Source organism: Eptatretus burgeri, chromosome 2, assembly GCF_056783735.1.
Source record: "Eptatretus burgeri isolate ZD-2024b chromosome 2, Ebu_testis_v1, whole genome shotgun sequence".
NCBI lineage: Eukaryota > Metazoa > Chordata > Myxini > Myxiniformes > Myxinidae > Eptatretus > Eptatretus burgeri.
Window position 1 is genome coordinate 58,606,574 of NC_140962.1, and position 15,718 is coordinate 58,622,291.

The 15,718-nt window shown below is 40.2% G+C and overlaps 1 protein-coding gene across 1 annotated transcript; it reads left to right on the forward strand.

Annotated features, from left to right (window-relative positions):
- The first annotated feature begins 717 nt into the window (after positions 1 to 717).
- On the forward strand, positions 718 to 15,047 carry LOC147032121 (geranylgeranyl pyrophosphate synthase-like). Its single transcript, XM_085869455.1, has 5 exons — positions 718 to 948; positions 11,244 to 11,314; positions 11,518 to 11,817; positions 13,607 to 13,852; positions 13,951 to 15,047. The coding sequence occupies exons 1-5, from the start codon at positions 807 to 809 to the stop codon at positions 14,158 to 14,160; spliced, it is 969 nt and encodes a 322-aa protein (XP_085725581.1). The 5' UTR covers positions 718 to 806; the 3' UTR covers positions 14,161 to 15,047.
- The last annotated feature ends 671 nt before the right edge of the window (positions 15,048 to 15,718 follow it).

The following is a 15,718-nucleotide window of genomic DNA, read 5'->3' on the forward strand; positions in this document are numbered from 1 at the left end:
TCACCTCACAGCCGGAAGTTGTCCGGCGACAGCGATGCCAGAAGGATCGACTTCTTCGTGCCTTCCTCGGCCACGCCGTTTGCGTCGAAATAACATTCCAACTGCTCCGAAAACAGCTCAAAGTCATCGCCGGTGAACACCGGCACTTTGCCGTGAACAGTAACTCGATTACCGTCATCCCCATCCATCGTCGCCAATTGTTGTGTCCGAGAGGCAGGCAGACACGGGGACCAGAACCAACTCTGCTTTATTGCATGCGCGCGGGAGTACACTGCAAAAGCCTCCGAGCGGGCGAGCCATAATATAAAACCCAACCACGTGACAACAAGCATCCACAAGCATCCGACCCCCATACAACACATTGGCCACCCCAGTCGGGTGGATCCTCACTTCCGGCAACACTTCAACGTGAAGGATTTCACGGAAACTTTCACACCTAAACGCTCCAGGATTCCGATCAAAAACAACAACACCTTGGGCTCGCTGACAGCACGTACTGTTAATTTAAAAAAAATTATGATTAAAACACAGCGGAGGTAAGTGGCATATCTAGATCGATTTTAAAAATATCAACACCAAACTAAACCTCGTCCAATTCAAGAGTTTCATTTTTTTCATATAACACGTTTTATAGTGAACGGTGAGAACACCTGAGTTTTTTGGAGGTGGTGCGCAAGAGAAGTTGAGCTGAACCTGCGTTACAAAAAAACAACAACAACAACAACCGCCGAAGAACGACGAGCGGTTCCGTATTTTATTTATTTATTTATTTTTTGAACATAACGACAGATCTGCCCAGAGATCACATGGCGGAAAATGATTTGTCGTGGGATGAAGAAGCTTTGGCTGCAGGAGGGGAACGATCGGAAGTGCTGGAGGAACCTGCGAGTGACAATCCCATGGAGAGAGTCTTACTTGAGCCGTACAACTACTTATTACAGCTACCCGGTAAAATTACACGCTGTCATATCTACCATTTTCGTGATGAAAACAACACCATTGAGTGAAAACAACCACTGAGTGGCTGCTTTGAGTGAAAACTACCATTGAGCGGCTGCTTTGAGTGAAAACTACCATTGAATGGCTGATTTGGGTGAAAAACTACCATTGAGCGGATGATTTGGGTGAAAAACTACCATTGAGCGGATGATTTGAGTGAAAACTACCATTGAGCGGCTGCTTTGAGTGAAAACTACCATTGAGTGGCTGCTTTGAGTGAAAACTACCATTGAATGGCTGATTTGGGTGAAAAACTACCATTGAGCGGATGATTTGAGTGAAAAACTACCATTGAGCGGATGATTTGAGTAAAAGCTACCATTGAGCGGATGATTTGAGTGAAAACTACCATTGAGTGGATGATTTGAGTGAGAACTACCATTGAGTGGCTGCGTTGAGTGAAAACTACCATTGAGTGGCTGATTTGAGTGAGAACTACCATTGAGTGGCTGCTTTGAGTGAAAACTACCATTGAGTGGCTGCTTTGAGTGAAAACTACCATTGAATGGCTGATTTGGGTGAAAAACTACCATTGAGCGGATGCTTTGAGTGAGAACTACCATTGAGTGGCTGCTTTGAGTGAAAACTACCATTGAGTGGATGATTTGAGTGAGAACTACCATTGAGTGGCTGCGTTGAGTGAAAACTACCATTGAGTGGCTGATTTGAGTGAGAACTACCATTGAGTGGCTGCTTTGAGTGAAAACTACCATTGAGTGGCTGCTTTGAGTGAAAACTACCATTGAATGGCTGATTTGGGTGTAAAACTACCATTGAGCGGATGCTTTGAGTGAGAACTACCATTGAGTGGCTGCTTTGAGTGAAAACTACCATTGAGTGGCTGATTTGAGTGAAAAACTACCATTGAGTGGCTGCTTTGAGTGAAAACTACCATTGAGTGAAAACTACCATTGAGTGGCTGCATTGAGTGAAAACTACCATTGAGTGGCTGATTTGGGTGAAAAACTACCATTGAGCGGCTGCTTTGAGTGAAAACTGCCATTGAGCGGCTGCTTTGAGTGGAAAATAACTTTACACAAGTTGGATCAGCATACCAAAGGAGAATCTTTACTTTCTTATATCCAGAGGAACAGCATTGAATGATTCACTGAAACTGCATTTCACTGCATCTGATGCATCACTGCATCAGCGGCATAGACACGTCCCAACCAATGATGCAACCAGCAGCCACAGGCTGCACTCGATAGAGAGAGACTGAGACTGAGACTGAGACTGAGACAGAAGCCCGAAGCAATTCTTCTCCACACCTTGACATTCCAAAGAATGGGAGAGTGAAACATTTGGCAATTCAACTACAGGAATAGCTGCTAAGCATTAGGCAAAATAATTCAGAACTGCAAAAACATGTCCACTTTGGGTGGAGGGAGAGAATGACATTATCATGGCAAAAGTTGCAGTAGTATCAACTAGGTCACAGTGTTTCATAGTAAGACATTCCTTTTGTCAATATGTAGGTCAAAAGACTCTTGGGTAAAGGGAAATATTACTGACAGCCAATTTGACTATTGCACAAAAATTAAATATATAAAGTACCAGCAACAATTATAATTGAGAGTACTTGAATATTATTATTTTTCTTCCACATCCCCCCCCTTTTTTTTTTCCATATCAATAAAGAATTTGAATAATCATATTACACCTGATCAACATACCCCGTTCCTTGAGGAGAAAAGATATCCATTCCACAAGTTCAATCAATAATGGCAGGGAGCGCTCACAAGAAAAGAATGCTGGATGACCGCCATTTCAATAGTGTCCCAGCCAGGTTAGTGAGTGTGTTTCCATTTAAGAGTGAATTTTTATAAGATAGGCCCAAAATGGTAACATTTGAACATTGATGTCTTCAGATATTTTTCAAATTTTTATCCTAGTTTGTGTATGGTCTAAAACTCAGCCAAATTTTTGATGTGATTGACCCATTCCCCGTCGTTTGGGCCACACCCAAACTTTGGAGATTTTGACACCCTTGAAATTTTTTTCCATTTTCAAAGTGAATTATTTAGAATAACCATCAATTGCCCAAGGAAATTCCTTTACAAACTTATTTTATGGTTTGGGCACTCAAATATTTTTGAACAAAAATCTTTGGGATCTGGATGGTTCTGGATGGTTATGGATAGTGGTGCCACCTATAATCCCTTTCAGCAAACATTCACTTCAGACTTTCTCTGGCCATATTTTTAATAACGATCAAAGTCCCATGGATTTTATTAGTGCATAAGATAGTACAAGTACTGTACTATCGTCTGAAAGTGAAACATTCAAGGGACCTTGGTGGTTATGGCAGTAAAAGGGGTCTCAAGACCACTTCGGGCGATACGAAGCCCTTTTTCGAGCCACACCCACTCCCATAACCATCCTAATATTTTGAAACTTATATTATCAAATGAAAGTTCCATGGGACCTTTTAAAAACAAAGAATAAAACAGATCCAAAGTTGCCTTGTTTGACAGATAATGTACATATAATGTACAGGTATATGTACATGACATGTACATGGTCTGCCTCTATCACCAATTTCCATCACTTACTACAGAAGTCCACTATATTCCATTGCTGATTCTATTTGAAACTGTAAAATATGTATGTATTCTGAAATAAATGCTGTTTTGAGCGAATTTTGTCTTTTGTATACATTCTTTATCTTGAAACCACGTAATTATGAGATGCAAGGTGATTTCTTTCATTTGTATTTGCCACCTTACATGACTTTTTTTCCCATCATGCCATTTGTAATTTCGTTTTCTTTGTTTTGGTAAGATGAAAGAACATGAAACAAAAGAAAGCTGAATTTATATCCCCCCAATCCTTATATATCATTCCTGGTAAGTTACAATTTCCCACATTTGTCTGCTTATAAATAGGTCAAAGGTTATCTGGGATTCGCAATTTTGAAATCCAGCATCAATTCAATCCAAGATACCATGTGTTTACTGTCTGTTCCTCTGTGAAATCAGCATAGTTCTATCATTCGGCATTATGAATGTAGGTCGTACTAATGCCATGGTGTCATTGATAGCATGACTGAGTCGAGTTCATGTTTAGTTGATTTATTTATATTTTGGCTTGTTGAATGAAAGCCAGTAGAAAAATGGGGCGATTTGAACATTGCTTCCTGCTGTTCATGCTCAGTCCATTCTGAAAAAACAGGCTAAATAAAATCTTATCGAAAAAAATCCTTTTATTCATGCACCAATAAAAGTTTAGTCTTACTTCTCCAAACACATACTTTTGCTCGACAGTAAATGCATCTTTATGTTTCAGGGGACATCACTCAGCCATGGCATATAGATCGTGCATTTTCTACAACGGAAATCATGGTATTTTCTGCCACGAAGAGCTCACTCACTGACCAGTATAGCATCACTGAATTCTGGAGAATGGAGAGGCTGTCAAGGTTTCATTCCTTCATTTGTGTGAAAAGGAATTATTCATTTGGCCCATTACACCAGAGATCGAAGAACACCCAATTTCAACAGTTCTTTGCAAGATGCATCCGCCAACGGTTATCAACAATCGATGCCAGCTGATCTTCCAAAAGAAAGATTATGAAGATGCCAAGGCATACATCAAACATTTAGCATAGAAAAAATGTGGACAGATTCCCATGGACCATCCTAAAAATACTGTCTTTCTTATAAACCATCCTACCCAAGAGTTACATAAATTGTTTCTAAATATTTCATGGATTTTCTTCAAACTTTTCAGGAAAATAAAAGATTCACATTGAGAAAACATTTTTCTACCTATCTCGGCCACATTCAAAACAGCATGGGGTTAAAGGAAACAAACAGATTTTTAGTATGGATGGCCCAAAAACAGATTAGACATTTAGTGAAAGTACTTTACTCTTGAATCAGCAATGGAATATAGTGGACTTCTGTAGTAAGTGATGGTAATTGGTGAAGAGGCAGACCATGTACATGTCATGTACATATACCTGTACATTATATGTACATTATCTGTCAAACAAGGCAACTTTGGACCTGTTTTATTCTTTGTTTTTGAAAGGTCCCATGGATTTTACTATTGGTTTTGTTATTGTAAATATGGAACTTGCATTTGATAATATTAGGATGGTTGTGGGTGTGGCTCGAAAAAGGGTTTCGTATAGCCGAAGTGGTCTTGAGACCCCCTGTACTGCCATAACCACCAAGGTCCCATGAATGTTTTACTTTCAGAGGATAGTACAGTACTTGTACTCTCTTATGCACTTATAAAATCCATGGGACCTTGATGGTTATTAAAAATATGGCCAGAGAAAATCTGAAGTGAATGTTTGCCGAAAGGGATTAGAGGTGGCACCACTCTCCATAACCATCCAGATCCCATAGATTTTTGTGCAAAATATTTTAGTACCCAAACCATATAATAAGTTTGTAAAGGAATTTCCTTGGGCAACTGATGGTTATTCTAAATAATTAACTTTGAAAATGGAAAAAATTCAAGAGTGTCAAAATCTCCAAACTTTGGGAATGGGTCAATCACATCAAAAATTTGGCTTTCTGAGTTTTAGACCATACACAACCTAGGATAAAAATTTGAAAAATATCTGAATACATCAATGTTCATGGGTGTGCCTATCTTATAAAAATTCACTCTTGATTCATGACCTGTTGATCAGCTGGTGTCACAAATTGAAAAGACTTGCTACCCGAGGCCAGAAGATAAGCAGGTCAGGGTGTAGATAGAGCTGCAACCAACGGGAAACAGTCTTGACACTCCTTGAGCTGCAGAGAAGGTAGATCTTGGCAGGTACGAGCTTGAGCCTGACAATGGGTTGAAGGAGATGAAAAGGACTCGAGATGTGACCCAGAGATCCAGCCCCAGCAGAGTTTGGAGCCTCGCAGCAGCAGTTCATGCAATCAGGTTTAATTCACCAAGCGAGCTGTGCACGTTGGAGGCAGCCACGATGGCTGCACGAGCCCCACCCGCACCATTGAACACGTGTTGCAGATGACTCGCCGTGTGGACCTTCAGGGCCTTCGTTGTGTATTGTGTGACCACGGCAAGTTCACGATGTGTTTGCGAGTGTGGTTGGGGACATTCTTCTCGGCAGGCACCACGTAGCAGCAACGTTAAGTCTTTGCCTTGCTAGGGTTTGGCTTGTCCAACCTTCTCTTCAGTCGGTTTTTATCTTTTTTTCTCTTTCTTTAACATGCTCATCTTATCACCTCAGGAAGGGGGTCGTGTCACGATCACGTGTTGAATGGCCAATCACTCAAATGTGGATTCTCCCCATTGTCCAATCTTTCGGTGGAAGTTCTTCCAAAGCTGCATTGGACGAAATTGTACGCTGCATAATTCAACTGCTCTCAACACTCAGAAACAAACAAAAATCAAGGTTAAGCATCTAACGTACATTTCTTGTCATATCAAAATTTTACCCTTTCCTTTCCTTACCCCTCCCCCCCCCACCTAAACGACATGCTAAAATATATATAAATCTCAGTTGTATGTATATTCAAAAACATTCATCTCATTTGCTATTTCCATGTTGAAAGGGCAGCAGTATTTATCAGGGTTCCAATTTGCAATCAAGAATTCTTTTCACCATCCTTCAAAAATCCCTTCTCGTCAAGAAAAATATTCCATCATCTGTACAATAATTATGAAAGTTAGCTCCTTCTTCTTCTACAATTTTCATTCACAAGCAGTTCCAGAGCAACTATCATTATTACTTACGAAATCAAAAGATTTCGTAAGTCTTTTGATCACTTCCGGACTCTGTTTGTTACTTACAAAATCATATTGATGACTTCCGTCCTCTGTTTGTGTGTTTGTTTGTTTGTGTGTGTGTTTGCATGTTTGTTTGTAGGCACGATAACTCGAGAACGGAAGAAGCTACCAATGTCAAATTACACCACGCGATTCAGGAGGGTGATGGCTAGCGCTGATTAGATTTTGGTCAAAATCTGTCAGAGGTCAAACATAATTCCGTAAATTAATGTGGAGAAATGGAGTATTTTTGCTTCGGTCGACGTTATGAGTTCGTTTCAACTTCGATTTTAATTTTGTCTTCGGTTTTTTGCGATTGCTAAGGACGCTTAACACTCGGTTGTCGAAATTCTGGTAAAAATCGGATGTTTTGGAGACGTTTTAAGATTGTATAAAAAATATTTCACTCTCCGCGTCACGGTTCATCACGTGGTGCAGCGCGCTCGAGCAGACGCGCCGTTGAGTCACGTAAAAGTGTTGTGTGTGCACGCTGACTGTGTTTTCGATAAAGATGGTGTTTAAAAGTCATTTTTTTTATCCCAATAAAGGTTATCGTCGCATGCCTGACTCGCTAAGCCATCAGATTATGTAAAGATTGTTGGTTGATGGCCGAATATTACGGTTTTGTGACTTTGATAAAATAATATAAAATAATTGCGTTGAGAAATGGAGATTTTTTTTCTTCGGTCGACGTTACGATTTTTGATCGTTTGGTACAGAATCATCGTAGAAACTTTTGGTTTGCTTCGCTACCTTCTCTAGAGACAGCTTTTATTAGATAAGGTCAGAGGTCAAGTTGACGATTTCATAAGTACCAGTCTATGACTGCTTGTTACTTACGAAATCTTTAGATTTCATAAGTATATTGATGACTTCCGTCATCTGTTTGTGAGTTTGTTTGCAAGGGAGTAGCCAGAGGTCCAAAAGTGATGAGGTGAACTTGGTTGATGCAACGGTGCGTGTAGCGCAGTGTTGAGAGTGCCAACGGTGCGAAGCCATTACGGCGAGGGGTCTGGGGGCCTAGAGTGGCCCCCAGAAGGCAATGCATTTTTGATTGTGGGAATTTTTGATTTCAAAGTTGTGGGAATCGAACCGGGCTTTCGACCTTCTTCGACGAACTAACTCCAACAAGCTATAGCACGTATCCTGTTTCCTTATTTTAATGTCCACAACATTGTTTTGTGACCTTTTAAAGGTTATGCAAAGGTCAAATTTTGAAAGTTGTTGAACGAAACCGGGTTTTCGACATTTTGCAACTACAGTAATAACCTGTCACCCGTACCACATCATGTTGATCATTTTTATAACTTGGTCAAAAATTATCACATTGTGTCATCCTTGACTTCTGAAACAATCTACATCGTCAAATACCACTCGTGAACCATTGTCGTCTTCAGACATGTTTGTTGTTGTTTTGGTTTATTTTGTGACATCTTCCATTCACACCTGTCTGGAAATTTTTTGCTCTGAGGGCAAGCTCAGGATACCTTCTCTGGTTTGTTGTCTTTGTGTTTGCTTGCAAATTGGATTTTGTAGTCTGTTGCACTTTTTACATACTCAAGCCAATTTTGCTGTTGTTAATCTGTGCACTTGGTTGAGTTCCTTCGGGCCACTACCTCCTCCTCGTCTCGGCAGGTTCATTTTTGGGATGCAGTTTTTTTTGTTTTTTTTTACATTTTGTGGATGGGGATGAGTTTCCTTATTTGGATGTCTAATTTATTGATTTCCACTTGTGGCCAGTTTATTATTCCGCAGCTGTACTGGAATACCAGTTGGTATTGTGAGTTGGTTTACGGCTTTGATTTTGTTCCTTCGAGAAAGGGTATATGTTTTTCAGAATCAGCCTCGTTCTACACAGGTCTTCTTCTTCCTTTGGCTGCTCCCGTTAGGGGTCGCCACAGCGGATCATCCGTATGATCCGCATAGTGATTTGGCACATGTTTTACGCCGGATGCCCTTCCTGACGCAACCCTGGTCGCCTCTTACGACACAGGGATATGGTACACCTATTTTAACCGGGGTATACACCGGCCCAGTACACTGGTACTCACTTCGCCGACCTCGGAAGGATGACAGGCTGAGTCAACCCCCTGGTGTATTAATTCAGTGGCCGAACGGGGCTTGAACTCAGGACCTTTTGGATCCCAAGCCGCTGCCCTAACCACTGTGCCAACACCAGGCTTGCCTCGTTATACACAGGTATTGTTTGGTAATTAACCTCCGTCCATCTTCTGTTTTCACCCCTGTCTGTCTGTTTGTTTGTTTGTGAACAGTATTACGGAAAAACTCCAATGGATTTCGACGAAACGTGGTGGGGGGATTAGGAATGGTCCAGGATCATGCCATTAGATTTTGTCCAATATGTCCAATATGACATGCCAAAGTCCAATATGGCCGCTATGGCGGCCATTTTGAAAAAATATTTGAATTTTTGTTTTTGCATTTCTACATGTTTTACGTGATTTCCAACCCCCCCCCAAAAAAAAAATTGTTAGATTAAAAAAAAACAAATTTTGCACTTTTTTTTTTCAAAAAAATTTCGTTTTTTTATTTTTTTTTATTTTTTTTTATTTTTTGGCATTTCTACATACATGTCGATCTAGTTTAGTTTATTCAATCGTGGTTCAGTAGAGTCTGATCCGTTTTGACCTACAATGAATAGGATATCAGGTTCACTTGAGTGACCCAGCAGTATTGGCAGCAGAGGTTTTGCACTCCACAGAGTGCTCCCCCTCTAGTTGTTTTGTGTATTTGTTTGTGACATATATTTGGTGTTGCTCTTCTACGCCGAGGTATTTGTATGATGCTTCATTGTCTCGCTCCTGTATTGTGTTTCGGTCGATTTTTTTTTTTTTTTTTTTTTTTTTTTTTTTTTTTTATGTTGTCCACTTTTGTTGGTCTATCTTGTATGAATGTGTATTTGGCACACTTATCTCGGCCAAATTCCATTTGAATGTTGCCAGAGTATCGTTTCACTAATTTCAGTTGTTTTGCCAATTTGTCATTGTTTGGTGCAAAGAGTTTTAAATCGTCCATGTAAAGTAGATGTGTCACCTTTCTTGTCTCTTTGGACATTCTCTTATTTGACGTCAGGGTGTATCCAGGTCCTTGCTCATGAATGAGGTTGCTCAGTGGGTCCAGTGCAGGTCAAAATAAGAGGGGTGAAAGGCCATCTCCCTGGAAGATCCCATGACGTATCTTCACTCCGGATATTTCGATATTTCCTTCCAAGTGCTGTTATATCAATGTGCTATTCCAAAGCTTCATTGTTTTCTTTATCAGTTTGATTATTTGGGGATTCATCTTGTACAATTGTATGCATTTTGTCATCCATGAATGTGGAACACGATCCAAAGATTATTTTTGTGGTCTATCCATACTGTGGATAATTTGGTGAACTCTTCTTGTATTGCAATTTTTTAGTACAGCCTTGTTTAGTAGTAGGTGGTCTGTTGTTCCATAGCATCCTCTCTTGCATCCCTTCTGTTCTGCCTTTAGGTCTCCTTCTTGTTCGGTGGTGATACATCATTTCTGTGATGATTCCTATCAGAAGTTTGTACATTGTTGGTAGACAGGTCATTGGTCTATACTTGTGAGTTAGTTGGGTTTCTTGAGATTTTGGGATGAGGAAGGTGTTACCTTCTGTAAGCCACTCATCTGAGGTCTCTACTTGGATTAGTTTGTTGATTGCTCGAGATAAGTTTGTTGAATGTTCCTCTGTCTGGGTCCCATGCTTAGTTCTTTGATTCTTTGATTCTTTGTCCTTCCGCTTTCTGGTCCGAGAAGAATTGATTCTTTTTATGGTGGTGGCTGTTCCATTAATGCAAAGTGTAATTTGTGCCATTTGAAATGAAAGGTTTTTAGGTGCTGAAAATAAAAAATAATGTAACCCCTTCTGTCCATCAATTACGTTCCGCTCCAACCATTATTCATTCAGGTTTACAGGGCTATTTGTGTCGGGACCTATTTACAATAATGACTTGATGACTATGAATGAAGGTTTTCGCTGGGAGTCGAATGATGAAAGGATGAGCAGGTGATGTTAAATTACGAGAGGTGAAAGGGTGAAGCATTACCGAAAGAAGCATGAAATATAGAAATGAATAACAGCAAGGAACAGGTTTCTTGTTGAAATACTGGATAGATAGATGAAGAAGGGGAGCTCCAAGCTAAACCCACACAACGCATGTATCACTCAAACCTCTAAGACACAGGGAGAGCAATCTAATCTATGACATAACTCACTCTGGGAACCTATGTGTGTCTGGTATGCTTGGAGGTGTACTTGCAAAACCGCAACTGCTTGGTGAGGGTTTACCATGAGGAATGAGACATGGCAGCTGACTTCCTGGTCCTTCATTGGATGGCAAATGTGTAAAACTCTACCAATGCTGCACAGAATAGTGATTTGTACTTGGAATACGTTTCCTCAGGAATTCATTCTGAATTATTATATTCGACATGTTTTGTGTATTCATGCAAAGATTAGCATTGACTTTTTGCAGGTAAGCAAATCCGGAGTAAACTGGCTGAGGCATTCAACTACTGGCTGAAGATTCCTGATGAAAAATTTCAGGTGAGATGTTAGTCCACCATCCTTGTAGAACCAGAAGGGGAATCTTGGTGAACATGAAAATTTTGAGGCTCAAGGAAAGAGAATTGTTTTTTTCCAGAGGTGGATCTATCTGCACAATGTTTGAGATCGTGCTTTTACCTTTGCTGCAATTTGAACAATTGATTGATGACAGTGATACGTGCACCTCACGACCTTCTCCTCAGGTCATAATTGAGGTGATTGAGATGCTCCATAATGCAAGCCTGTTGATTGACGACATTGAGGACAGCTCACGACTACGACGTGGACATCCTGTTGCACACAGCATCTATGGCGTCCCTTCGGTCATCAACTCTGCAAATTATGTCTACTTTCTTGGGCTCCGCAAGGTGCTCACTCTCGAACACCCCCAGGCCGTCCCGATCTTCTGCCAGCAGCTACTGGAGCTGCATCGTGGCCAAGGGATGGACATTTTCTGGCGTGATAGCTTTCAGTGCCCCAGTGAGGCGGATTACCTTGTCATGGTAAGGCTCTACAAATTGCCGGTAACGCAAGTTATTCATGAAGGCACATTAAGTGCAGTGCACTACTTTACCTAATTTTCACCCAATTAGAATGCAGTAAAAATGAAATTATCATTATGCAGACACCAGTTTATGTGCAAGCATTTCTTACATGGCCCAAATTCAAGAGACAGACCACATTTTCTAACATGAGACACCTAAAGGATGCACCATGTTTTTCAGCGTATCCTACAAGTCGATGTGGAGTACAGGTCGAATTGGCTAATTTCCCCCTTTTTGGTTCACGAGCGCCAGCCAGAGTGACATCTATATTCGTTATGTCTTTGTGTCTGTCTGTCCAGAGCATAACTCCGTGGACTTTGATCCGATCTTGATGAAACTTGGTTATATGTTCGATATCAATGTCTAGTTGTGTTTTCCTGGATGAGGGCATGCTACGTCCATTGTGGGTGGAGCCACGCCCAAAAAATAGCCATTTTTAGGGGGTAGTCGGATTAAAAATCTATCTTGTTCGAGGGAATTGACTGAATGGAATGGGTTTTTCGGTATTTGAATAGCAAAATGAATTATCTAAAACTTGTCGTTGTCCGATTTTTCATTTTCGTCTCAAAGTCACGAGGTCAAAAACTTAGAAAATTGCGAATTTTGATATAAAAATCATATGACTGGCTAAACTTTGAGAGCTGGCATGACAATATTTTTATGCATAATCTTGAGGTCATTCCCCACCTCAAGTCTTGAAACCATTTTGCTCTATCTCGAACACCTTGCCCGTGGTGCCTCCTTCAAGTTTGTTTTTACGTTGATTTCATCAAAGTATGGATTTCATCAAAGAAGAGTGTGAAATGCCATATAGCCTATATGATGTTATATTGTTCCTGGAATGTTCCAGAGGAAGTTTTGCACCAAAGGTCATAATCCTTGACCTTTGACCTTTAAAGGTCACAAAGGTCAACTTTTCAAAGTTGTGGGAATCGAACCGGGTTTTCGACCGTCTTCGATGAACTAACTCCAATAAGTTATAGCACGTGTCCTGTTTCCTTATTTTAATGTCCACAACATTATTTTGTGACCTGTAAAGGTCAAATTTTGAAAGTTGTTGAACGAAACCGGGTTTTCGACATTTTACAGCTAATAATCTGTCACCCGTACCACATCATGTTGATCATTTTTATAACTTGGTCAAACATTATCACATTGTCTCATCCTTGACTTCTGAAACAATTTACATCGTCAAATACCGCTCGTGAACCATTGTCGTCTTCACACTTGTTCTTTCCTTCATTCACAGATGAATCTATTTGGAGTAAAACATGAAGCTTGATCAACTACAGTAGTTAGTAAAACTGTCAGTCAGTCAGAACATTAGAGATGTTGATTCCTTTTTGTACATTTTATTTGAATTACTTTGTGGATGACCTTTCGGATGAATTAGGAATCTAAATAGTTTTTTAACTTGTTTGTTATCACATAGCTGTACACTTTTTAAAACAAGCTACATAATCATCAGCAGCACTGTCTTAAACGATAGATAAGTCATTTCTGAGTACAAGTCAAGCCCCGGACTTCTGGGGGAAAAAATATTGACTTATACGCCGAAAAATCCAGTTGTTCTATGTGATCACTCCAGATCAGCAGAATATGTTGTTGCATAATCCAAGTTTTACTCTGAAGCAACCGATCATTTTCTTTACCCAGTGAAGGCTAAATAAAATGAGGATGACCCTTGTAATCGATCTAAAACCTGAACTCTTCTTTGCATTTGTTCCCGTCCTGTGTTCTTGGCCAGGTGAGGAGGAAAACGGGTGGTCTTTTTCGACTTGCCGTGGGACTGATGCAGCTCTTTAGCACCCAACACCTGCAGCTGAAAGGATTGTTAGACTCTCTGGGCCTTTTGTTCCAAATCCGTGACGATTATGCCAATCTGTGTTCACGTGATTATACTGACAATAAGAGTTTCTGTGAAGACTTGACAGAAGGAAAGTTTAGTTTCCCACTCATCCATGCCATCCACACCAGGCCAGAATGTACCCAGGTACCCTCACGCGTACTTTCGGTTTTTGATGGAGTTTCTACAGAAGGTGGTGTTGTAGAAACAACTCGCTGATTGTGTAACCCCTTCTTATTGCTTAGGTACAGAGTATTCTTCGGCAGCGGACACAGGATGAAAATGTGAAGCGTTGCTGCCTGGAGTTTCTCGAGGGCACCGGATCCTTTGCTTACACACGACGACGTTTGTGTGAACTCGAGGAAGAGATCAGGAACAAAGTGGCTTCACTTGGTGGCAATCCCCATCTTGAAACCCTCATTAGCTTTTTGGCGAAGGTTTACCATGAGGAATGACCATCAAACATCTCCATGACTTATTTTTTTTTTTTTTTGAAGACCTATATTTTTACCAAATGTGATGATGCTTCCTTTGTAATTTCCATTCAGGTTTGTTTATCTTGAGCAAACTGCTTCAAAAGGTCAAAAACAGTTCTGGTAAAAGGATTAACTGTCAATAATAATTAACAAGCCCTCAACCTTGACGTGAGCAATAGTTATTTAAAATACCTGCTTTCTTTTTTATTCCAAAGAATTAAAAAAAAAACCCTCCAAAGTTACAATGGTCTATGACCTCCCCCAATATCTGATTTTGGCCATTTTTAGTTTTTGTCACGTCAAGGTACCAGGGCTGAGTTCACTCCACCACTCTCCCTCCCCTCCTCCTCAACACTTCAGATCGTATTGTTCATGATGTTGTCCTGTGATCTCCAGTCGCACTGAACAAACAACCCCTGCCTTTTCCTCTACATCATCCCCACAATAACGATAATAATTAATACAATGTATTACAAAACGTTTACACATTCATGACAGCCGATATATGATTTTGACGTTCTGTTGAAGATACGTAACTTCTCAGACCAGATCTGAACAAGATTATATGGCTCCATCAAAAACCGAAAAGTCTTGCTCATGGTAAGAGACAGTGATGTTGTGAGGTCCCCGCCCCCCAACCCAACTCCATTTGGTGATTGCCTCGACCAAGCGAGTTCAAAAATGCATGGTAAGTAGCAAATGTGTGCAATGAAATCTTACATAATTTGTGTGAAACTACGAGCACCGTAAATATTGAGCATGATTATATTGTGGATCGTACGACATGGTGTGCAATATGATGAACCCCAAACACAATGCAGATTTTTCTTATTGAAAGCTCATTAAAACTAATAACTGAAAAATGATGACTTGGTGTGAAGAAATTGTAATTTGTACTCATTGTTTTGGTTTTATGTTTTATTTTTTATTTTTTTTCCAAAACAATACAATTGTAAACATTCGTCCACCCATTATAAAGATGTGAGGTTTAACAAGTATGGTATGTCTCTGCTATGATGGAAGTGAATCTTTTTACAATGAGCAAAGATAAATTACTTGAAATACATTGTAATTGCATTCCTAAGTTTTATTGGTGTGTTTGCAAATCTGTTTAACTATACATGTGCTTTATTGCAATCATAGTAATAAACAATGGTTTCATCAAATGTTAAAAAAAAAAAATTGATACAAAAGCGAGGCTCATCGAAGAGCAAGGTGACGGGGAGGGCGGAAGGCATCAAAGGAATAGTGGGGTGACAAGTAGGGGAAGGTGAGGATACAGGAAGACAATTGAATGAGGCCTACATGAGCACGTCGCCTGGACAAGGCCACCTGAAGCCGTTAAAAACGTCCATTAACATGAGTAAAAATGGTAAAATGAGACTTCAAGAACATTTATCTTCAGCTTTTAAAGTTTGTTTCTCAGAGTAAGAAGATCACGTCTGCTTGTGGAGGAAGCTGGAAATTCCATTATTATTTGGTCATGCAAATGCAGCACTTGAGTCCTGGTGTTTGTGTGTGTGTGTAGTTGTGCCAC

Excerpts from the sequence above, each read along its gene's own strand:
- LOC147032121 (XM_085869455.1), top strand. The coding sequence starts at position 807 with ATGGCGGAAAATGATTTGTCGTGGGATGAAGAAGCTTTGGCTGCAGGA. Across the intron at positions 11,315-11,517 it reads TTCCTGATGAAAAATTTCAG|GTCATAATTGAGGTGATTGA; the intron begins GTGAGATGTTAG and ends CCTTCTCCTCAG. Across the intron at positions 11,818-13,606 it reads AGGCGGATTACCTTGTCATG|GTGAGGAGGAAAACGGGTGG; the intron begins GTAAGGCTCTAC and ends GTTCTTGGCCAG.